Source organism: Megalobrama amblycephala, linkage group LG24, assembly GCF_018812025.1.
Source record: "Megalobrama amblycephala isolate DHTTF-2021 linkage group LG24, ASM1881202v1, whole genome shotgun sequence".
Classification (NCBI taxonomy): Eukaryota; Metazoa; Chordata; class Actinopteri; order Cypriniformes; family Xenocyprididae; genus Megalobrama; species Megalobrama amblycephala.
In genome coordinates this window covers 310,001-335,017 of record NC_063067.1, presented here as the reverse complement: position 1 = coordinate 335,017, position 25,017 = coordinate 310,001, and the positions used below count along the sequence as shown (strand labels likewise).

At 40.4% G+C, this 25,017-nt stretch overlaps 1 protein-coding gene across 1 annotated transcript in view; it reads right to left on the bottom strand.

Annotated features, from left to right (window-relative positions):
* Window positions 1-16,000: 16,000 nt before the first annotated feature.
* The window catches only part of ephb4b (eph receptor B4b), a 22,289-nt gene continuing 13,272 nt past the window's right edge, over window positions 16,001-25,017 (bottom strand). The window contains exons 8-17 of the mRNA XM_048177834.1: window positions 23,304-23,463; window positions 23,117-23,216; window positions 22,132-22,193; window positions 20,606-20,719; window positions 20,193-20,440; window positions 19,901-20,116; window positions 18,468-18,617; window positions 17,025-17,218; window positions 16,661-16,819; window positions 16,001-16,557 (exon numbers count right to left, since the gene is read on the bottom strand). Coding sequence (XP_048033791.1) covers window positions 16,458-16,557; window positions 16,661-16,819; window positions 17,025-17,218; window positions 18,468-18,617; window positions 19,901-20,116; window positions 20,193-20,440; window positions 20,606-20,719; window positions 22,132-22,193; window positions 23,117-23,216; window positions 23,304-23,463 — 1,503 coding nt within the window. The 3' untranslated portion in view covers window positions 16,001-16,457. The remainder of the gene's footprint in view (window positions 16,558-16,660; window positions 16,820-17,024; window positions 17,219-18,467; window positions 18,618-19,900; window positions 20,117-20,192; window positions 20,441-20,605; window positions 20,720-22,131; window positions 22,194-23,116; window positions 23,217-23,303; window positions 23,464-25,017) is intronic.

Here is a 25,017-nt window from a genome sequence, read left to right as displayed (position 1 = left end):
TAAGAGTCTCATCTAAAGAAACCATCGGATATTTTCTACTAGCTCTCTTCTTCTTCTTCTCTAATTGAATTCCAGCAGTGTAGACACTGCTAAGTGTATTACTGCCCTCCACAGGTCAAAGTTTGAACTAAATTGTCATATTCAATATGCTAGTGCAAGTATATGACAATTTAGTTCAAACTTTGACCTGTGGAGGGCAGTAATACACTTAGCAGTGTCTACACTGCTGGAATTCAATTAGAGAAGAAGAAGAAGAGAGCTAGTAGAAAATATCCGATGGTTTCTTTAGATGAGACTCTTATTCCTCGTCTGGGATCATGTAGAGCTCTTTGAAGCTGCACTGAAACTGACATTTGGACCTTCAACCCGTTGAACCCCAGTGAAGTCCACTATATGGAGAAAAATCCTGGAATGTTTTCCTCAAAAACCTTCATTTCTTTTCCACTGAAGAAAGAAAGACATGAACATCTTGGATGACATGGAGGAGAGTAAATTATCAGGAGATTTTCATTCTGAACTGAACTAATCCTTTAAGAAAGTTTAGATATTTGTGCTGGAAAACAAGACAGAAAAACACTGAGGAAGAACATGATTGTTTACAGTGTGTTTGTTACAGCTGTGCTTGTGTGATGAGCTCATATGAATCGAGAGACTACATCACGTTTATACTTTAAAAATGTAATTTATCACTGACGCTGCTGGAACAGTTAACACGAACTAGTTAAAATGATGAAAAACTGGTGACTAAAACACACTGTCAAAAAGCATTTCAAAGTTGTAAACAAAGCAAAGATTATTGGAGTATGTTTTACACTCTTTTTACTTCAAAATTTCATGTTTTATTCAATGTATTACTTGCCATTTTGTAATTATTTGTGAAATTTACTAGCAATTTATGAGTGAACATTGATTCTAATTTTTTGGTGCACAGTAATATTCATATCACACACACACTCCTGCTGATAATCACACACACACACACACACACACACACACGCACACACACACACACACACACACACACGGAAGATAAGAATTCAGCTCAGCTCGTGTTTTCATTCCAGTGATGTTGTTTTAATTTCAGAAGCAGGTTTTGGCCAGAGAGTATTGTGGGTGGAGAGGGGGGTTGTGGGTAGATGCCTGTCTGGTTTCTATCAGAAGTCTCATTTTTCACTCATCTGTCTTTTCCTCCCTCTCCCTCTCTCTCTCTCTGGTTTTCTCAAATCTCTTCATTCCAGCACAAATTCCTGCCAGATGTGGGCAGTGACGGATCAGAGGAATGACAGAATAAACCACACACACACACACACACACACACACACACAGAGACACACATACAGGAAGTGAAGATCAGCCACAGGAAGTGCTCACTGGACTGACCCTTCATGAGTGTCAGAGACCATCAGAGATCAAAGGAAACTCAACATCACAGTAGAACAAACTCAATCCACCACACGCAACAACATATATAAATATGATCAGTGTGTGTGTGTGTGTCCGTGTGTTACACAGCAGACAGTGATGTTCTTCCTCAGTATTTCAGTCTTGTTTTCGAGCACAAATATCTAAACATTCTTAAATCAAGATGGATTTACTGGAGAACTGGAATTCCAATGCCACCACACCAAGGGAAAAGATCCTTCCCCACAAGGCTGTGTGATCTGCATAGACAGTTGTTGAGCGCAGACTGGGCCCTGGATAAACCATGAAGCACTCAAGACCCTGGGCTTTAATCGCAAACTGTAAAACCTGATGAACGTGTGCAGAGAGGACCAACCTGCTGCAGCACATGCATCTTGTAAGGGTGCACCCCTAGCAAGGGCTCAAATGGGGCTTCTGCTAAGGCTCCTAGGACCAACGCTACTTGTGAACTTGTGAGCTGGCAGATAGGTCTCAATCATCTGGCACTGCTCAAAAACTGAGACACCAAGTGGTGCCTCCCAACAGAAGCTCCTTCTAAGGGTGTGTCACTAGCAGAAATAGCGACCACATAAACCTTTAAAGTAGCAAGGGCCAACCCTGCTAAAAGACGTTCTTAAAGAAACTCCAGCACTGGAACAACAGGGCAGTTAACCGTTGTTTACACCATCATACAAAAATTTGCCATTTCAGGGCATCCAGTGCCCTAGTGGATGGAGCTCGTCTCAGCAATCTCAGCTGAAGGACCAGCATCTATGAGCTGGTGCCCCTGAGGGGCCAGACACAAAGATTCCAGATCTCTGGCAGGGGATGATATATATTTTTTTAACCCTCTGGAGTCTGAGGCTGATTTGGGGCCTGGAGAAGTTTTGACATGCCCTGACATTTGTGCTTTTTTCAGTTGTTCATAAACATATTAATGACACAAGTGTCATTACACTGTATTCAGCACAAACTAGGCTACCATAATATGTGAGGAACATGTGTGTACATGTTTGTGTTTTTGAAGGAATAACGTTTATGCGTGGTTACTGAAAAAACAAAAAACTTAAGTCACTGATATAAGGCCAATAAAAGTATATTAAATCTGTGTTCACAAGACTTTTGGGTATTGAAGGTTGTAGACTAGAGTTTTTGCTTCAAAATTATGTAAAAATTATGCTGACTACTCTTTCATTTATAACAATATACTGATTTAGTTTTTGTAAGACACTTTTTGCCAAGAAACACGGTATGCGAGGAGGCGTGAATCTCCATGAATAATGGCTCATTCTCACCTGTGAAGACAAAAGAATTGAATAGTAATGACCTGAAAAGACTTGCATATTAATGAGGCATTTCAGTCAGGTAGGCTGTGAAAAAAAACTTCTGTGATGTCTCAAGCTCATCATGGTATATGAAACATACAGAAAAATTTTATTACAATATAAAATAATGGTTTTATATTATACTTTAAAATATAATGTATTTCTGTGATGCAAAGAGTCTGAATATAGGCTTTTAGTTTAAAAGCATGCACATTTGGAGAAATATAGAATTCTCATATGTTTATGTCAATTTTCTATACAGAGGAGTTATTTTTTATTTAATATTCATTGTTATCTCTATGAGCGCTGGTGTTTGCAATTCATACTGCAGCCGGAGGGCGCTCTGTGCATTTTAGTCCACAAATTCACCTAAGAAGAAGACGATATTCCATGAATGGTGTTTACCAATTCATACTACAGCCGGAGGGCGCTAAAGAAACAAAAACTCACTTAAAACTTATCAATAGAAGAAAACAAACAGGAATTTACTGCATGTCTTCCAGAGATCGCTAACCATGGCTTTTTCATCCAGATAAACAATTTTCAAGGCAATAAATACACGATTGAGATGATGAATGCATGTGTTGTCTCTGAATTTGCCTGTGAATAGCGCTGGCTCCGTGGGCGTGGCCGCATTAGTGGGTAATGAGCTGAATCACGGACTTCTGACATGGCTCTCTTTTCATACAGATTACATAAACACAGAATGTTTGTTTTCGATTTGACTTGCACGATTTAAAACCTGACATTTCAACGTTTTGTTAGACATAAGTATGAATTTTTTGTGATTAGTATTCACTAAGTTACACTTCATTTTCTGAGAACTATCAGATTGGACTTCGTTCAGAGGGAGACGAGAGATCACGCATCATGTTAGTTTTCTTTATTTTACAAAAAGCACAACATTTTGTTTTTACTCTGAGTGTATACAAATAAAAGGAGATATTCTATAGTTTCAATTGATGTATTACTTATGTTTCTATGACAAAAAATGACGGAGTATTTTAAGTCTGTTTTGCTGCAATGTGAAAAAAAACCTGCAAAACGCGCCGGCGCGTTTTTAGACCTCAGAGTGTTAACTTGGAATAGAAGATCTCTCCAGACTGGGATCTCCCATGGAATGCCGTCCAGGAGAGACAACTAGGTCCACAAACCAAACTTGGGCCAGCTAGAGTGGAACCACTAGAAGGAGGTGAACTCGGCCCTGGGGAACCCTTGCTAGAACTCACAGCTTTTGGAGAAAAGGCGCACAGATGAAGACTCGGCCACAGCTGTACCATGGAGTCCAGCTCCAGGGGAGCTGGAGGTGTGAGGGTGAACAGTGGATTAGTGGGTTGTCTTCTTGGATGCAAACAAGTCCACTTCTGCTTGGCGTGCCTCTGTCACATGGACTCCACCACTTCGCCATTGCCCAACCTCAGCCCCTGCCTTGACAAAATTCTGCTCCTACATTAAATTGCCCTCAAAGAAAGCAGCCTGCCTTCTGCCCAAAGAAAGTTCTGCTGTATCTGTCTGAAAAAGGGGGTGCAAACGCAGGCCGACCTGGTGATTGATGTAAGAGACTACCGTAATGTTGTGAACCAACACATGGTAGCCCCTCAGCTGTGGGAAGAAGTGTTTCAGTGCTAGAAATCTCAAGGAAATGTATGTGCCAAGAAAGATGAGGGTCCCCGCAAAGGCCACAGGCTGGTCCAGCCATCAAGAACCTCATCGCAGCCCACAAGAGCGGTGTCTGTCATGAGAGACTTGCGATGGCAACACATGCCCCTGTTCAGGAACCAAGGCCTCTTCCAGAGCTGAAGAGCACATAGCCCACAGCGCATGATCCTTATAAACCTGGAAGGATGATGCAGAGGATGAAAACCCCCTGCTCTTGAGCCAGAACTGGATCGGTTTTATGTGCAGTAGGCCCAATGGAATACCATTGGCCGCTGGCACCATGAGATCTAGCAATATCTGCTTAGTCACAGTGTTTAGGATCGAATCTACACATGCAGGAGACAGATGTGCCTGCATTGTGGTCGAGTCCCACACTAACCCTAGAAAGGTGGTTCTCTGACTTGGAGAAAGTTCACTCTTATTGAGTCCCAGACACTTCATATGGGAACAAGGCTAGGCCGAAAGTTGCGTGGGGTCAAGGCTAGACCGAAAGATGAGTGGGGACAAGACTAGACCGAAAGTTGCATGGGGACAAGGCTAGACCGAAAGTTGCGTGGGGACAAGGCTAGACCGAAAGTTGCGTGAAGACTAGGCTAGACCGAAAGTTGCGTGGGGACAAGGCTAGACCGATAGTTGCGTGGGGACAAGGCTAGACCAATAGTTGCGTGGGGACAAGGCTAGACCGAAAGTTGCGTGAAGACTTGGCTAGACCGAAAGTTGCGTGGGGACAAGGCTAGACCGAAAGTTGCGTGGGGACAAGGCTAGACCGAAAGTTGCGTGAAGACTAGGCTAGACCGAAAGTTGCGTGGGGACAAGGCTAGACCGAAAGTTGCGTGAAGACTAGGCTAGACCGAAAGTTGCGTGGAGACTAGGCTAGACCGATAGTTGCGTGGGGACAAGGCTAGACCAATAGTTGCGTGGGGACAAGGCTAGACCGAAAGTTGCGTGAAGACTTGGCTAGACCGAAAGTTGCGTGGGGACAAGGCTAGACCGAAAGTTGCGTGGGGACAAGGCTAGACCGAAAGTTGCGTGAAGACTAGGCTAGACCGAAAGTTGCGTGGGGACAAGGCTAGACCGAAAGTTGCGTGAAGACTAGGTTAGACCGAAAGTTGCGTGGAGACTAGGCTAGACCGAAAGTTGCGTGAAGACTAGGCTAGACCGAAAGTTGCGTGGGGTCAAGGCTAGACCGAAAGTTGCGTGAAGACTAGGCTAGACCGAAAGTTGCGTGGGGTCAAGGCTAGACCGAAAGTTGCGTGAAGACTAGGCTAGACCGAAAGTTGCGTGGGGACAAGGCTAGACCGAAAGTTGCGTGAAGACTAGGCTAGACCGAAAGTTGCGTGGGGACAAGGCTAGACCGAAAGTTGCGTGGGGACAAGGCTAGACCGAAAGTTGCGTGAAGACTAGGCTAGACCGAAAGTTGCGTGGAGACTAGGCTAGACCGAAAGTTGCGTGAAGACTAGGCTAGACCGAAAGTTGCGTGGGGTCAAGGCTAGACCGAAAGTTGCGTGAAGACTAGGCTAGACCGAAAGTTGCGTGGGGACAAGGCTAGACCGAAAGTTGCGTGAAGACTAGGCTAGACCGAAAGTTGCGTGGGGTCAAGGCTAGACCGAAAGTTGCGTGAAGACTAGGCTAGACCGAAAGTTGCGTGGGGACAAGGCTAGACCGAAAGTTGCGTGGGGACAAGGCTAGACCGATAGTTGCGCAGGGTCAAGGCTAGACCGAAAGTTGAGCGGGGACAAGGCTAGACTGAAAGTTGCGTGAAGACTAGGCTAGACCGAAAGTTGCGTGAAGACTAGGCTAGACCGAAAGTTGCGTGTAGACTAGGCTAGACCGATAGTTGCGCAGGGACAAGGCTAGACCGTTAGTTGCGTGAGGACAAGGCTAGACCAAACGGTCCTTGGTGACCAAAGCAGCCAATGAACAAACCAATGGCACGAGCCGTCTGCTTGGTAACAAGGAGGACAAGACATGTGGCACAGTGAAGTTCTTGAACCGGCTTGAGATCCAACCCCTTAACGTTATCCAACGCAGGGACGCACCAGCCTGACCTGCTGCCGCATATGCCTTATCCACTAGATTGGATGAATCTCTGCATGGCTTTGGGGGTAAGGTGGGTTTCCTCCACGATGATGCACATGAAGGGGAGCGATAGCCTGCAAGCGCCTCTTCCTCCTTAGGCATTGCCCAATAACCATGCTTGAACATCCCGACCACCTTAGAATATGCTGAGGTAGCCTGGGTATGCACATGAACGGAGTATGGGTTCTTCCACACCCTCAACACCTCAGTGTGGAGGTCAGGGATGAAAGGGAGATGGCGGCAGGGAGGTTGCACTCTAGCTGAAGTGAAGAAGCAGTCATCAAGCTTTGAACGAAGGGCCAATCGATCTTTAATTTGACCACTGCACAAGATACATAATCTCGAGCAGCTCCTCAAATGTGGCAGGTTGAGGAAACCGCATCTGCCTTCTTGTCTACATCCAGCCCCTCAGAGTCAGATGCAGACAGCATGAGCTCCTTGTTCTGGTCTGAAGAATTTGCTTAGCAAATTTTTGAGATTGAGAATGGGGTTCTTTGAGTCAGCAAAGAGCGTGAGAGATTTATTTTCGGCAAACTCCACCTCCGCCAACTCGACCTGCAATCCCCATGACTGGAGTCGTCACGCTTCCTTGACAACAGCGAGACCCGAGCCACGAGGTGCAGGAGCTCGACTCTCATCCCTCCGGAAGAGAGCAGATTGGGATCAGAGCTTGTGCATATTAAAGTGTATTAAATGTGCACAGTACTAGCATGCTCCTCACCCATGCACAATACACACATCTCCTGTGAGTCAACCACCGTAATATAGCAGGAGCACGACGTCACACACTGTCTGTACTTCAGACCTGACATTTCACACTCTAACTCTTAGCCTAAATATAACGGAGGCCAGTTAATAAGAGCTGTGCAGATAAACCTCACTCCCCTCAAGAGGGGCACTAGGGACTGACACTAGAGGCTGCAGTCTTCAGCCTCCTTGTTAGCGCGCCTGCCTCCCATGCTGGAGACCCGGGTTTGAGGCCCGCACAGAGTGGGGTGAGGAGTTACATAAAGACTTCACTTTCCAACACAATCACAATTTTTGTAAGACACAGACGTGCTCAACAATCATGTGCCTTCTGAAGACATAGATGACGTACATTTCTGGTGTGTGATGCACTATGCTGTCGCCACATCCATACATTCGGCCTATCAGGATGGGGTGTTGTTAGACACATGATTCAGACACTGGCTCATGCAAGAGCGTCAACGCCATGACACAGCATCCAAGTTCCACTTCGAAGGGGAAATATATAGACGTATTTAAAAAAAAAAACTACTTCAAAATGACTAAGAAGTTAACTAAAATGAAAATGAAAACAAAAATAATTAAAAATATTAATACAACTATAATAGTAATACTATATATATACTGTGATACTAAAATAACTCTGATCTGAATGTGACCTGAAAGACATGAAGCCAGGCGTGTGTGTGTGTGTGTGTGTGTGTGTGTGTGTGTAATGAGGCAAAGAGATAAGAAGAGACAAACGTTCCTGATGGTTCTAGTGAGTGTTCAGCACAGTGTGTGTGTGTGTGTCTTTGTAGAGACAGGAAGTGAGCAGCAGGAAGTGAAAACTGCTGCCATGACGCCCAACAGGATACATGAACTCAAGCCCCTCCCTGCTGGGGTCAAAGGTCAAATGTCACAAGAGGAAAGAAAAGACTCTTTTGATATTAATTTATTACTATTATTATCATATTTGGGTTTTTATTTTTAATTTACACACAATAAATAAGCTTAAATTCAAAAGCTTTCATGAATTTTGATGTGACCAGTATGACATTTTAAAGAACTTTTACCAAACACTCAATCTAATGAGAAACAACATGAGAGCGAATGAGAAGCAGATGAGGAGCAGTCATTAAGAGCAAAGACAAAACACGTGTTTGGAGCGAATATATAAATATATATGTGATGATTCCCAAAACCCATGTGTTTTAACTTCTGCCAACACTCAGAGTGTGTGTGTGCTGATGTCATTCAACACACACACACACACACACACACACACACACACACACATGATGTGTGTTTACTGAACAGCTCAAATGTGGTTGGACTTTCCCCTCAAATGTAAGCAGCATCTTTTATAGACTAGCAGTATAAACAGTCCCTCCACACACACACACACACACACACACACACACACACACGCGCGTGCACACACGCACACACGCACGCACACACACACACTCACTGCATTGTTCCAGAGTTTCCCGTTTCGGAGCCGCTGGATTGGCTGCAGATGTGATGGGCGGCCGTCACCGTGGAGACAGGAAACCACACACACTCCTGCTGATAATCTCATACACACACACACACACACACACACACACACACAGTTTCAGTGTATCTGGTGTGCATTAGTGAGTTTCTCCTCAAACCTTCACCTGGTTTAATCAGATCCGTCTGCTCTCTCGCTACCGTCTGCACGGATCTGGAAGGGCTTTGAGAGGGTCAGAGGTCAGGGGTCAGAAACACACACACGCAGTCACATACAGTGTGTTAAAAAAGTTAGAAAGCTGAGAAGAGTGTGTGTTAGAGCTCAAATCAAATAATTCACTTAAATGACACTAATAACTGCAATGAACACACACACACACACACACACACACACACACACGTCACTGTGACATGTAACAGACATCAATATAATTACACACCCATGATCCTCCTGTCAATCACATGCAGATCATAAATCCAGAGGAGCTTCCTGCTGGCTGTGTGTGTGTGTGTGTGTGTGTGTGTGTGTGTGTGTGTGTGTGTGTGCACGATTTACACACTTCACATCAACACACAACTACAAAAGACTAAAACATTGAAAATATGAATATAATATCTGACAGGCATTATAAAACACACTGAACTGCATCTGTGTTCATTCACGTACATGTGTGTGCGTGTGTGTGTGTGTGTGTGTGTATCAGGTGTCTCGTGAGCCGGATCTGTTCTTAATTGATGTCATTATGGGAACAGCAGCAGGAAGTCACATGACCCTTGGAGAGTTTATCTCTCAGCCAATCACAGGCTGAGTGACAGGCACCTTCATTACCTGAGAACACAGGTGTGTGTGTGTGTGTGTGTGTGTGTGTGTGAGAGAGAGACATTCCACAGGGAAGGAAAGAGAGAAGAAACACAGGAAAGAAAGGGTGAAAAAACAGGAAAACAGATTTTACAGGTGAACGCAGCTGAAGACAGACAGACAAAACAGTGTGCAGAAATACAGACGAAATCACACGAGACTGATAATATCTCACATTTCTCCTTCACAAGCAGGGTTTATTACAGTTAAATATATATATAATGTTTAAAAATGACAAAAACACAAAACCTGATGACTAAAACCTGAACTAAAATGATGAATGTTAAGGTTGAACGGAAAATATAGAAATAAAACTAATTCAAAATATTTAGAAAACCCTCAATGTCAATATCTGCTCCACTGTAAAATTAATTTGGTGTGTTTTTAAATAATACTGAGAAAATGTCATATATATATAAAATAAACACACTTTGCATCATTCTTGGGACTAAATTAAATTAATGTATTTTACAACTATTATATTTCTATTTTATTTATGATTGCCTTTTTTTGTTACATAAATGTGAATTAAATGTTTTCATGACACTTAAGACTTTTCAGAGTTTAATTCAGTTTCATAATAGAGCTGAGACGGCGATCGGTGAATTTGATTAGAATTATGACGCGATCGTTCACAATATGTTTAAACAGCACAGCGAAGCTCATCACTCAACACTTACGCGTCATTCATTTAAAAATTATACAATTTCAATATACGCTAAATATTTGTATTAAAAACACGTGAATGATCTGCTCAAACGCAGTAACAGGGCTGCTCTCATCCAGCAGGTGGCGCTCTAGATGACCGAAAACAGTTCATTTTACCATCTGTTTATTGTGAGTTATGAGTGTCAGAGATTCTTCCACACTGTCTGCTGCGGTGACGTCAAAGGTCACGACCTCTAGGGTTAACTAACCCGACCCTGACAGCTGTTAACCAATGAACGAGAGGTTAACTGACCTACGACAGCGTGTGTGTGAGCGAGAGTGTGTGTGTTTGCTGCTTTGCGTGACTCTGTCAGATCTGTTTAAGAGAACTATGTGTGATTGATTCTGACACGCTCCAGAAACACACACACACACACACACACACACACACTGAGGGGTGTGAAACTGAAGGGGTTCACAGGCAGTCGAGGTCAGAGGTCAAGTGGGGAGTGAGGAGAATGGAATCTCACACACACACACACACACACACACACACACACACACACACAGAGTCACGGTTCAAACAGTCTCTCTTCTTGTCAAACACGACTTTGTGGTTTCAGCAGCAGTTTTCAATTACCACTGCAAACCTCCATGTGTCCATCTCTCTCTCTGTCTGTCTCCGATCTTTCCATACGCTCATCCGTTTACATTCACACACACACACACACACACACACACACACACACACACACACACACACTCAGACTGTATGTAGATTATACGGCATGATGTAAATATTAGTTTCTTCTGGAGACTCTTATCTATTGTAATGTTTAAGCTGTGTGAGTTTAAAACCTTTTACAATTCTGTCAAATAAGCGTCACTTCACTGATGACAGTCCAGCTGACAAAGAACGTTTTGTTAACGTTCCCATTAAGTTATATAAACGTTGAGGTTCAAAATGTCCAGTTTTTAAATGTTTAAAAAGTTTTTTCTTGGCTATGTTACTTTCGCTGAACATTCTGAAACACACACACACACACACACACACACACACACACAATATTCATGTGCGTCTTTAAATAACAAAAGAGAATTTGTTTCTCAGATCAAATAAATCTTCATCATCTTCATCATCATCACAGAACGGGACGTGAGTCTCCAAAGCACACAAACACACATTAAAATCCCTCATATATTCAAACACTGTACAATAATCAAACCTCGTCTTTGTTTCTTTCTCACTCTGTAATATAAACCCCACGAGTCAGAAACATCCGACTGATATTAAAAAATAATCCGAGAACATAAACACTATGTAACCGCATCTCGCAGCGTGATGGGATGTTTTATGTTCGCTCTGGTGTATTTATATCCCTCTTCAAGAAACCGTCTGTCACCGGTTACAGAACAGAACTGACTTCAGTTTCCAGTTCACACTGACGTCACTGGATACGCTTCCGTCCGCTGCTGTCAATCAAACACTGACAGACACAGAGTCACATGATGCTGTCATTCACTGAGACTGAACCAGCAGTGTTTCAGATCCGTATGGCTGATGATTGTTGATAATCTGGTTCTGTTTGTGTTGCGAGTTGAATTGACCCTCATTGGTTTCCATGCAATTTATCTATGAAAAACATTAGATGTAAGAGAAAAAGTCTATTATAGCTTGCCAAAAGATATGAGAGGAATATAGCCTGTTCAAGGAGCCGTGTGGAGTGTGTTTATGATGATGGATGTGGATGGAGACTCTTTCTTCAGCTCATACTCGTTGATCCCGTTCACTGCCATTATAAAGCTCGGATGCGTCAGGATATTTATATATATATCTCAGATTGTGTTCATCAGAAAGAAGAAAGTCATATACACCTATGATGGCTTGAGGGTGAATAAAGCTTGGGCTAATTTTCATTTCAAACTGAACTAACGGTCAGTGTTCTGCTTTTATTTACCTTTTTCCACCATCACATATTTTAATAATCATCATTCGAAAGCCTAAACTCTTAAAATTCATCCCATTTTAGAATTGGACATTGTGTTTCCATGGAAATGGTACTTTAAGACCTTTTTGCATCTTTAGTGATTTTAACTTCAATTTTGGAACAACATACGGCTTTGATTTTCTAGCACTGTTAGAGGCCAAATTATTTTGTGTAAAATAAAAAATGTTTGGATCAGTACATTTTGCTGGATCTGCCTGTTGCCACCAGATCCTCCTGTCAACCCTCATGATGAAGAGCATCTCAGGAACTGTACTCTCAGGCAGGTTCTCCTGGAGTGCCTCAGGGCTCGGTGCTGGGACCGCTTCTCTTCTCCATCTACATGTCATCTCTGGGATCTGTCCTTCAGAAACATGGTTTTTCCCATCACTGCTGTGCTGAAGACACACAACTCTTCCTCTCACTCCAGCCAGATGATCTGTCTCAGCTCACCAGACATTTCTTGCTGGATGAAGGACCGCCACCTTCAACTCAACCTTGTGAAGACAGAGCCAGCCCAACACTTCATCACATCTTCAACATTCAGCTAGGAACATCAACTAAAACTCCATCCAGGAACCTTGTAGTCATGATTGATGATCGGTTAAGCTTCACAGATCACATTGCTAGAACTGCAGATTTTCCTTATACAACATCAGGAGGATCAGGACCTTCCTACTGGAGCATTCCACACAACTCCTCATCCAAGGTCTTGCTCTATCCATATGCTCTCCTGGCAGGTCTTCCAGCTTCTACAGTCAATCCTCTGAAACTGATCCAGACTGCTGCAGCAAGAGTCTTTATGAGCTGAAGAGAGCACACTTTATAAACTCGCACTGGCTGCCACTCGCATCAAATTCGAGGCACTGACGTTTGCCTGCAGAACAACCGCTTATACCTGAACGCACTGCTTCAGACCTGAGTGTCCTCCAGAGATACCAACTTATGTCATTCCAAACCAAAGAGACACAAAATCACTCTCACGGACCTTTACCTAAATTGTTTCCTGCTGGTGAATGACCAGCCCATAGACTGTGGACCTGCCTAACTCAACCCGAGCTGCTGAGTCTTTAGCCATTTTCAAGAAACGGCTGAAGATGCGTCTTTTTCCTCAACACTTGACCAGTTAATACTGAAGGCCCTATCATACACCCGGCGCAATGCAACCACCACATTGTTTAAATTACAAATGCACTCACGTCCATCTGTTCGCCCATGGGTGTGCGGGTCTGAAAACGAGGTGTGTTCAGGTGCATTGCTGTTTTGAGAAACTGAAAACGAATGCGCCATTGACCAACTGAAACCTGCTCTAAAGTCAATGGCGCAGTATTTTTATTGTTATTTAAAGAGTGTGTTAGTAATATGCTTCAATATGCGGGTATATAGAAGCACGTACACTCTGATTAGCAGATCGGTCTTCTCGCTAGAGAAGCGTTCAGTTTTTCTGCTTGAAAATTCCTCCATGTAAATAGCGAATCCGCCATGGCACGAGCGCAACTGGCTTTTAACAGGAATGGGAGAGGACACTGTGATTGGTTTATCTATGAATAATTCTATCAAAAATTTGCATGCACAATCATGAGCCTAAATGAGAAACAGTCATAAAATTTCAAGAAATAAATACAAACCCGATTCCAAAAAAGTTGGGACACTGTACAAATTGTGAATAAAAAAAGGAATGCAATAATTTACAAATCTCATAAACTTATCTTCTATTCACAATAGAATATAGATAACATATCAAATGTTGAAAGTGAGACATTTTGAAATGTCATGCCAAATATTGGCTCATTTTGGATTTCATGAGAGGTACACATTCCAAAAAAGTTGGGACAGGTAGCAATAAGAGGCCGGAAAAGTTAAATGTACATATAAGAACAGCTGGAGGACCAATTTGCAACTTATTAGGTCAATTGGCAACATGATTGGGTATAAAAAGAGCCTCTCAGAGTGGCAGTGTCTCTCAGAAGTCAAGATGGGCAGAGGATCACCAATTCCCCCAATGCTGCGGCCAAAAATAGTGGAGCAATATCAGAAAGGAATTTCTCAGAGAAAACTTGCAAAGAGTTTGAAGTTATCATCATCTACAGTGCATAATATCATCCAAAGATTCAGAGAATCTGGAACAATCTCTGTGCGTAAGGGTCAAGGCGGAAAACCATACTGGATGCCCGTGATCTTCGGGCCCTTAGACGGCACTGCATCACATACAGGAATGATACTGTAATGGAAATCACAACATGGGCTCAGGAATACTTCCAGAAAACATTGTCGGTGAACACAATCCACCGTGCCATTCGCCGTTGCCGGCTAAAACTCTATAGGTCAAAAAAGAAGCCATATCTAAACATGATCCAGAAGCGCAGGCGTTTTCTCTGGGCCAAGGCTCATTTAAAATGGACTGTGGCAAAGTGGAAAACTGTTCTGTGGTCAGACGAATCAAAATTTGAAGTTCTTTTTGGAAAACTGGGACGCCATGTCATCCGGACTAAAGAGGACAAGGACAACCCAAGCTGTTATCAGCGCTCAGTTCAGAAGCCTGCATCTCTGATGGTATGGGGTTGCATGAGTGCGTGTGGCATGGGCAGCTTACACATCTGGAAAGGCACCATCAATGCTGAAAGGTATATCCAAGCTCTAGAACAACATATGCTCCCATCCAGACGTCGTCTCTTTCAGGGAAGACCTTGCATTTTCCAACATGACAATGCCAGACCACATACTGCATCAATTACAACATCATGGCTGCGTAGAAGAAGATCCGGGTACTGAAATGGCCAGCCTGCAGTCCAGATCTTTCACCCATAGAAAACATTTGGCGCATCATAAAGAGGAAGATGCGACAAAGACCTAAGACAGTTGAGCAACTAGAAGCCTGTATTAGACAAGAATGGGACAACATTCCTATTCCTAAACTTGAGCAACTTGTCTCCTCAGTCCCCAGACGGTTGCAGACTGTTATAAAAAGAAGAGGGGATGCCACACAGTGGTAAACATTTTTTTTTTTTGAGAAAACTTTTTTGAGATGTGTTAATGCCATGAAATTTAAAATCAACTCATTTTTCCCTTAAAATGATACATTTTCTCAGTTTAAACATTTGATGTATTCTGAATAAAATATTGAAATTGAAACTTCCACATCATTGCATTCTGTTTTTATTCACAATTTGTACAGTGTCCCAACTTTTTAGGAATCGGGTTTGTAGTTTAACTAGCGTTTCAAGCAGTTTAAAAATTGAATGTGGGTCAAATTGACCCGCAACACAATATAGGAGGGTTGAAATAAAAAAAAAAAATCACCACTTATTTTCTAAATGCATGTTATTGATCTTATCGTGAACAATTCATCCGTGCATCGTTTCATTTTCTGACAATGTTCTGACCTTGTTTAATCAAATTATCTTCCAGTGGAACAACCTCTCCAATCTTTTAATGCACTTAAACCCCGCCCCTTTATTTCAATGCCAGATGTTCGTCAAAGATCGGTCACTTCAGGACTTTATAAACTGATTCGGTTCTCTAGAAGACACACACACGACACTTATCAGATCTGCACACACACACACACACACACACACACACACCTTTTAAAAGCTGATTATCCTGAATTACATGAACTCATGTGTTTGTGTCTTATCAAATGATGAAGAATTTAAAAGTGTGAACAAACAGAGACGGACTGACGCCTCACTCAACACACACACACACACACACACACACACACACACACACACACACACACACACACACACACGAGTGAGACTGTAATAATGCTGAATGTCAATAAAACCAACAAAACACACTCGAGCGGCTCTGGGTGGGAGGGGCCAGGGTGAATCTTTAATGTGATTGGTCACACGGATTACACTTGGTTTGATTGACAGCTCCCACAGTACTTTGGCTAAACAAACATTCGTTCATTATTTGTGCAGTTCTGATACGTACAAAATAATTACAAAATAATCTCACATTATAATAATAAAAATAATTATAATGAACCTTCAATGTGAAGATCCGATTAAACTCCCATAATGCACGGCAACAGGAACACGTCATATTCCAATGTCCCGTGTTTCCTGTAGAAGTCTGTGACGTAACGCTCGTCTGTCTCTCTTCGTGTCCTGAGAGGAATCCATCAGTCCGAATCAAACGACGAGAATAAAAAATCCCTCTGATTGGCTGGTTCTGTGACGCTCCACAGTGATTGGTCGACCGATCGTGGACGGACTGAGCCATATAAGAGCTAGAGGCAGAAGCAGGGGATGCTGGGAAGCGTCAGTATCGCAGGGATCCGCTGTGGATTCGGAGCGTTTGGATGCTGGACAGAATCTTCTTCTGGTGTCCCGCTAAAGTCACGCCGATCCGCAGGAGATCCCTGAACAAACAACAACACGTCACATGTTTAATATCAGTTCATATGACAGTCATTGTAATGTAATTTTGCTGTGTGTGTGTGTGTGTGTGTGTGTGAGACTCACTCAGTGCAGATGTGAGAGATGAGCTCGATGGAGGTGAATCCGGCCTGCAGGAAGCCGTCCTCGTATCGCTCCATCTTGATGGCCCGGAGCCAGTCGCCCACCGAGCTGCAGTGAGACAGAGGAGGAGGAGGACGCTGGTCCAGCAGAGGGTGAGACGGCCTGAGAGACACACCAGAGCGTGTGTTAGAACGAAGGATCATGTGACACTTGAATTCCAGGAACATGTTTGTGTGTGCGGATGGATCAGAATGGAAAGTGCAGGATGCAGCAGTGAAGGTGATTAACTTCCATTTCAGCTTCCCACCCAAACACTTCCTGTCACACACACACTCATACACACGTGTGTTTGTGTGGATGTACTGACCCGTCCGGGATGCGTCCGGTGATCTTGAGCGAGGCCGGGTTTCGGATCAGTCTGTCCAGCGCGGAGACGATGGCGCAGAAACGCGGACGGGACGATCGCTCCTTCTGCCAGCAGTCCAGCATGAGCTGGTGCAGAGACGCAGGGCATTCTGGGGGAGGAGGGAGGCGGTAGTCCTGCTCGATGGCGTTGATCACCTGATCATCAAACAGATTCATCATTTAATAATGTCCAGACAGAACAAACCCACACAAATCTCACAATGATCATGAATGTCAGACTGAAAACGGCTTTATTCACTCACACATCACTGCTCCATTCATATCAGAGAAAGGCAATAAACAGCTCCTTCTGAAACTATTTCAATTGTGTTTTAGATTATTATCACAAAAAAGTTGTTGTAGTTATAAAATTAAATGGTGCAAATTTTCTGCAAAATTCTTCAAATTATCGGTTCAAAATCAATCGTTTTGATTGCAAAAATCACAAAAATAGTGGTCTCCTAATTATAAAAAAAGTGAATTTTCCGTAAAATTTCCGGAAATTACCACCCAGAAATCAGTCACTTTGAGCATAAAAAAAATGTAAAAATCAAAATCAAAAATTCTCTTCAAAATTCTGGAAATTACCACATTAAAATAAGTAATTTTGATTGCAAAAAAACTAAATAAAAATAAAAAAGTGGTATCCTACTTATAAAAGAAAACATTTTTGGAAATTTTGGAAATTACATCCTAAAAATAAGTCATTTAGATTGCAAAAAATAAAAAATAAATTAATAACTCATAAAAAAAAGTTAATTTTCCACAAAATTTCTGGAAAATACCTCAAAAAAAAAAAAAAAAAAAAAAGTGGTATCCTAATTATAAAAAAATTTGAATTTTCCGTAAAATTTCCGAAAATTACCAAATCAGTCATTTTGAGCAGAAAAAAAATGTACAAAATAAACAAAAAAAATTCTTCACAATTCTGGAAATTACCACATTAAAATAAGTCATTTTGATTGCAAAAAAATAAAATAAAAATAAAAAGTGGTATCCTACTTATAAAAGAAAATATTGCAAATTTTCTGCAAAAATCTGGAAATTACATCCTCAAAATAAGTCATTTAGATTGCAAAAAAGAAAAAAGAAATTAGTAATTAATAAATAACACTTAATTTTCCACAAAATTTCTGGAAATTACCACCCAAAAAAACAAAACAAAAAAAACAAAAAAAAGTCAGTCATTTTGATCTGAAAGTGTCACAAAAAGTGGTATCCTAATTACAAAACATCGCAAATTTTCCCAAAAAATTCTGGAAATCACTGCCACTAAATCAGTCAGTTTTAACGGAAAAGAATATCTAAAACATCTGTTGAATAATTATAGATTACAACATCAATATCTTTAAAAATGTGTCACGTGACATCACAAACATCAAAAAGCAGATGAAAACGAACTCACGTCCTGGTTGCTCATGTCCCAGTACGGCCTCTCTCCGAAGGACATCACCTCCCACATGACGATGCCGTAGCTCCAGACGTCTGACGCGGACGTGAACTTGCGGAAGGCGATGGCTTCGGGAGCCGTCCAGCGGATGGGAATCTTCCCGCCCTGACGGACACAGAGAGCGACACTAAACCATCATCACAGTCCCTCAACAAACCAAACGCTAAATCAAACACTTTTACTTTTTCAGATCCTGATCATTTAATATTTAGTCACAAAATAACCGGAAAACGCAGTTAATTCATTAAGTGATCTAAGTCCGTCATGTCAATGAACACTGATCGAATGCGTTTATGCTCGACATTTCATTTCGACTTTTTTCTTGAAACGACTTTATTCTCGAAATTTAATAAGTTTATTCTCATTTTATATTTTCTCGTAACACGACTTTATGCTCAAGTTTAATGTTTTTTGTCGACATTTCATTTCTACTTTCTCGAAATGTAACGTGTTTTTTCTCGAAAGCAATGACTTTTTCTCAAAATTTTTAGTTTATTCTTGACATTTTATTTCTACCTTTTTCTTGAATTTTAATGAGTTTTTTCTCATAACAACTTTATTCTCAAAATGTAATGAGTATTCTCAACATTTAATTTCTACTTTTTCTCAAATTTTAACCAGTTTTTTCTTGTGACTTTATTTTATAAAATTTATCTCGATATTTCATTTCTACTTTTTTTTTAATTTTAAAAAGTTTTTCTCGTAACACAACAACTTGTAACATTGTAACAACGAAATGTAAAATTTTTTTTTCTCGAAAGCAATGACTTTATTCTCAAAATTTAATGAGTTTTTTAGCATAACAAAACGACTTTACTCTCAAAAATGTAATGAGTTTATTCTCAACATTTCATTTAGACATTTTTCTCGAAATTTAACAGGTTTAATCTGGCATTCTAATGGCTTTAATCTCAAGATGGTTTTATTTTATATTATTGCTTGGCCCTTATACTCTTCCGCAGTGTGGAGTATTGACGAATTCAGTGAATTACGTCATTGTGATTGCAAAAATGATTTATCTTAATAATAAAAAAACAAAAACAAAGGAAAGTTCTGGAAATGACAGCCACAGAATCAGATATTTTGATCACAAAAAGTGAGTGTTTTTGCAAAATTCTGGAAATCGCGGCCAATAAATCAGTCATTTTGATTGGAAAAAAAATAGAAACAACCTAATTATAAAATAAACATTACCAGTTCTCCACTAAATTCAGGAAATGACCACCACAAATCAGTCATTTTTATCACACACACAAAAAAAAAAGTGATATCATAATTATAAAAAAAAGTAAATTTTCAGTAAAATTCTGGAAATTATGGCCACAAAACCAGTTAATCAGGCTGAAGCGTGTGTGTGTTTGACTGCGCCGAACGCAGCAGATTCTCACCAGTGAGCTGGTGTACGTGGGGTCGGACGAGTTCTCCGTCAGGAACCGGGACAGGCCGAAGTCGGACACCTTACACACCAGGTTACTGTTGACCAGGATGTTCCGCGCCGCCAGGTCACGGTGAACGTAACTCATCTCCGACAGGTACTTCATACCGGACGCGATCCCACGCAACATCCCCACCAGCTGGATGGGCGTGAACTGACCGTCATTCAGCTGCAGACAGAGAGAGAGAGAGACGTGAGACAGAGAGACACACCTGACCACTTCAGACACGCAGACAGGTACTGACCCGCAGGAAGGAGTCCAGCGCGCCGTTCTCCATGTACTCGGTCAGAATCATCACGGGACAGGAAGCTGTGATCACTCCCTCCAGGTGAATGATGTTAGGATGCTGGAACTGACCCATGATTGACGCCTCAGACAGGAAGTCCCGCCTCTGCTTATCCGTGTAGCCGCCCTTCAGCGTCTTAATGGCCACATAGTTCTCTTTCTTCCCGGGAACCCTGAGCCGGCCGCGACACACCTCGCCGAACTCACCTGCACGCACATGGCATATGAAGAATATCAGATTCACGCGCACACAAAGACGAAACATGAGCTGCGCTTTCATCAGGTGTGTGTTCTGTGTCACTGCTGTTCAGGCTGGAAACACGAGCCTCGCGCCACACCTGCGCACAACAATCACACACACACGGTTCTCACCGGCGCCGATAACTTCCTCGATTTTGACAAACGACACGTCGATCTCTTTGGCGAACTCCCTCACGGCCTCGTTCGGATCCTCGTACGTGAACGGATCGATGTAGACTTTGATCCCTGTGAGAAACACACATGACAGGGTTATTAAACTAAATCCATTCAAATACATGTTTGTTAATTAAATAAATGTTAACTGAAATAAGGTACAATATTAAAAAAATTAAAATAATACACAGAATTACTAAAACTTACTAAAAAATACAATAAAAACAGAAAATATAAAAATAAAAACTTATTTCAGCTCATTTTTCACTTAGTTTAAAATTTTAATTTAACTTGATTTACTGTAATAACTAAAACTGAAATGAAAATTAATACAAACTGTATAGAAAATATAAAAATTAAAAATAATTCATACTAACACACACCAGGGTTGTTAAACTAAAACAATTTGTTTGTAATAAAATAACATTAACAAAATTCCTAAAACTAAAAATAAAATGAAAACAGAAAATACAAGAATAAAAACTAATTCAAAACTCAAACTGAAAAACTATACAGATATATATAGAAAAACTGAAAAAACATAATACAATTACTAAAACTTTAATGAGTTTTTGGCTGTATTATCAGTTCAAAACCTCACAAAATGATGTAAAAGTAAAACATTTGAAGATTAATATGAATGAATGAATTTTATTTTTATATAAATGTTATTTAAACTAAAACTATATAAAAAATGTTACCTGAAATAAAATAATGTTAACAAAATTATACTATAAAAGATATATAAAAAAAAAAAAAAAAAAAAAAAAAAAAAAAAAAAAAAAAAAAAAAAAACCATCATAAAATTTCTAAAAGTTTAACTAAAATTACAACTGAGTTTTTGGCTTTATTTTACATTTTTAATATTCAAAATTAGATTTTTTTTTTCATATTTTCTGTTTTAATTTTAGTTTTAGATAAAGTTTGAATAATTTTTTGTGTTTTTGTCATTTTATTAGTTTTTTTTATGTTTATGTAGTTCATATTAAGTTTGTGTTTTCTAACTTTTTTTTAAAGTTTTTTGTTATTTAATGTTCATTTTATTTCCAGTAATGGGTTTTTTATGGTTATAGTTTTAGTTAACGATAATAACGCTGATCTGAAGTGGTTAACGGTTTGGCTCTCCATGATGTCACTCACTAACATTAGAGTGTGTTCAGATCTTATATTTATGACAGTCGGTCACGCTGTAAACGGTGAGTTTTCTCCTGCTTGATGGAACACGGGTGTGACCGCATGTTATCAGCTGACGTTTATTAATATTAACTAAAATCTTTGGGCTTAGTAAAAATAATAATAACACAGTTAATGTAAAGCACATTTTATTTTGTTAGATTAGTGGAGTCTTAATCTGCCCGTGGCATTAATGCAACACTGAACAACTGATGTCCACATCACATGATCCCGCTGGTCTGGACCTGTGTGTGTGACATCACGATCTTCATCACTCTAACACGAAACACAGGCGATCCGGCCAAACTCACCCTGACCCATCAGGAACTGGCCGCTCTTATCCGGGTCTGGATCCCTGGTCCGGTTGGAGCGCCTGAGGAACACACACACACACACACACACGTTTAGAGAGACGGATTCCACTGTGAGACCAGCGTGATCTTCTTGTTCTGTGTTTATATGTGATAAGATTACCAGAGGTGTGTGTGTGTGTGTGTGTGTGTGTGTGTGTGTGTGTGTGTGTGTGTTTGATAGAATTCCTCTCGCATGACTCTTATGAGTTTCTGTCTGCTGTGTGAGAGACCCTGCAGCTGTTCGTCTCTTTATGAGTGTGTGTGTGTGTGTGTGTGTGTGTGTGTGTGTGTGTGTGTGTGTGTGTGTGCGTGTGTGTGTGCGTGTGTGCGTGTGTGTGTGTGTGTGTGTGTGTGTGTGCGTGTGTGTGCGTGTGTGTGTGCGCGTGTAGTTTGATAGTGTTTGTGTTGTTCAGCAACTGTGATGTCATCTGTCTGTTCAAGTGACATAAATCTGCCTGTTTGGAGCTGAAAGTCATTCACTAATAAAGTAAATCATATTGATTTCATTATATTAAATACAGGATTCTTCACTTGTCATGTGATTTAATGCAGTGATGTTTTAATAGATGATGTGTTCTCATTTACATATAAACATGTTTAATGAATGCGTGTTTCTACATATATGTGTGTGTGTGTGTGTGTGTGTGCGCACTCCTGGGGTCAGATTCATTGTTCCAGTAAGAGTCTGTATGGAGACAGCACTGGGTGGACACATCCTGTTCCCTTCACACACACACACACACACACACACACACACACACACACACACACACGATCTAGATCATCGCCAGGTTTATTTATGTGAGTGTGTGTGAGTGTGTGTGTGTGTGTGTGTGTGAGAGTGTGTGTGTGTGTGTGTGTGTGTTATGTTGGATATACACACGATAGTTGTAAAAACCCCGCCTCCTCATTCAAGCACCAATCACATCCTCACATATCTCACCTGAAGCAGAACACGGCAACAATCACCACGGCAATGAGAACGAGCAGTCCTATAGCAACCAGCACACCGGTGAGCATCATCCGCGACGGAGATTCTTCCTCTGAGAGAGACACACTGTTAGCTGTTGATGTGTGTGTGTGCGTGTGTGTGTGTGTGTGTGTGTGTGTGTGTGTGTGAGTGTGTGTACCGTCAGGAAGCGTGCTGATCGTGGCGGCGGTGCTGAAGTGACCATATCCCGCCGCGGTTCTCGCTCGGACCTGCACCAGGTACTGTGACGCACGAGCCAGATCGTTCAGAACCACAGAGTTACTTTTACTGCTGATGTACTGCCATCCATCCTCCTGACCCTACAGCACAGGTCAAAGGTCAAAGGTCAGGTACAGGTGGAACACACACACACAGCACTGTATGTATAACTGTAACTATAGCTACTGATAACGATAACTATATTTATAACGATACCTATAACAATAGTCATAACGATAACTATAACGTAACTATACTGATAACTATAGCGATAAGTAACGATAACTATGACAGTATCTATAACAATAACGATAAGTATAGTGATAACTAACGATAACTATAACGATAATTTTAACTATGATATAACAGTAACTATAGCGATAAGTAACAATAACTATGACAGTATCTATAACAGTAACGATAAGTATAGTGATAACTAACGATAACTATAACGATAATTTTAACTATGATATAACAGTAACTATAGCGATAAGTAACAATAACTATGACAGTATCTATAACAGTAACGTTAAGTATAGTGATAACTAACGATAACTATAATGATAATGTTAACTATAATAACTTTAACAGTAACTATAGTGATAAGTAATGATAACTATGACAGTATCTACAACAATAACGATAAGTATAGTGATAACTAACGATAACTATAACGATAATTTTAACTATGATATAACAGTAACTATAGCGATAAGTAACAATAACTATGACAGTATCTACAACAATAACGATAAGTATAGTGATAACTAACGATAACTATAACGATAATTTTAACTATGATATAACAGTAACTATAGCGATAAGTAACAATAACTATGACAGTATCTATAACAGTAACGTTAAGTATAGTGATAACTAACAATAACTATAACGATAATTTTAACTATGATATAACAGTAACTATAGCGATAAGTAACAATAACTATGACAGTATCTATAACAGTAACGTTAAGTATAGTGATAACTAACGATAACTATAATGATAATGTTAACTATAATAACTTTAACAGTAACTATAGTGATAAGTAATGATAACTATGACAGTATCTACAACAATAACGATAAGTATAGTGATAACTAACGATAACTATAACGATAATTTTAACTATGATATAACAGTAACTATAGCGATAAGTAACAATAACTATGACAGTATCTATAACAGTAACGTTAAGTATAGTGATAACTAACAATAACTATAACGATAATTTTAACTATGATATAACAGTAACTATAGCGATAAGTAACAATAACTATGACAGTATCTATAACAGTAACGTTAAGTATAGTGATAACTAACGATAACTATAATGATAATGTTAACTATAATAACTTTAACAGTAACTATAGTGATAAGTAATGATAACTATGACAGTATCTACAACAATAACGATAAGTATAGTGATAACTAACGATAACTATAACGATAATTTTAACTATGATATAACAGTAACTATAGCGATAAGTAACAATAACTATGACAGTATCTATAACAGTAACGTTAAGTATAGTGATAACTAACGATAACTATAACGATAATTTTAACTATAATAACTTTAACAGTAACTATACCGACAAGTAACGATAACTTTGACAGTATCTATAACAGTAACGTTAAGTATAGTGATAACTAA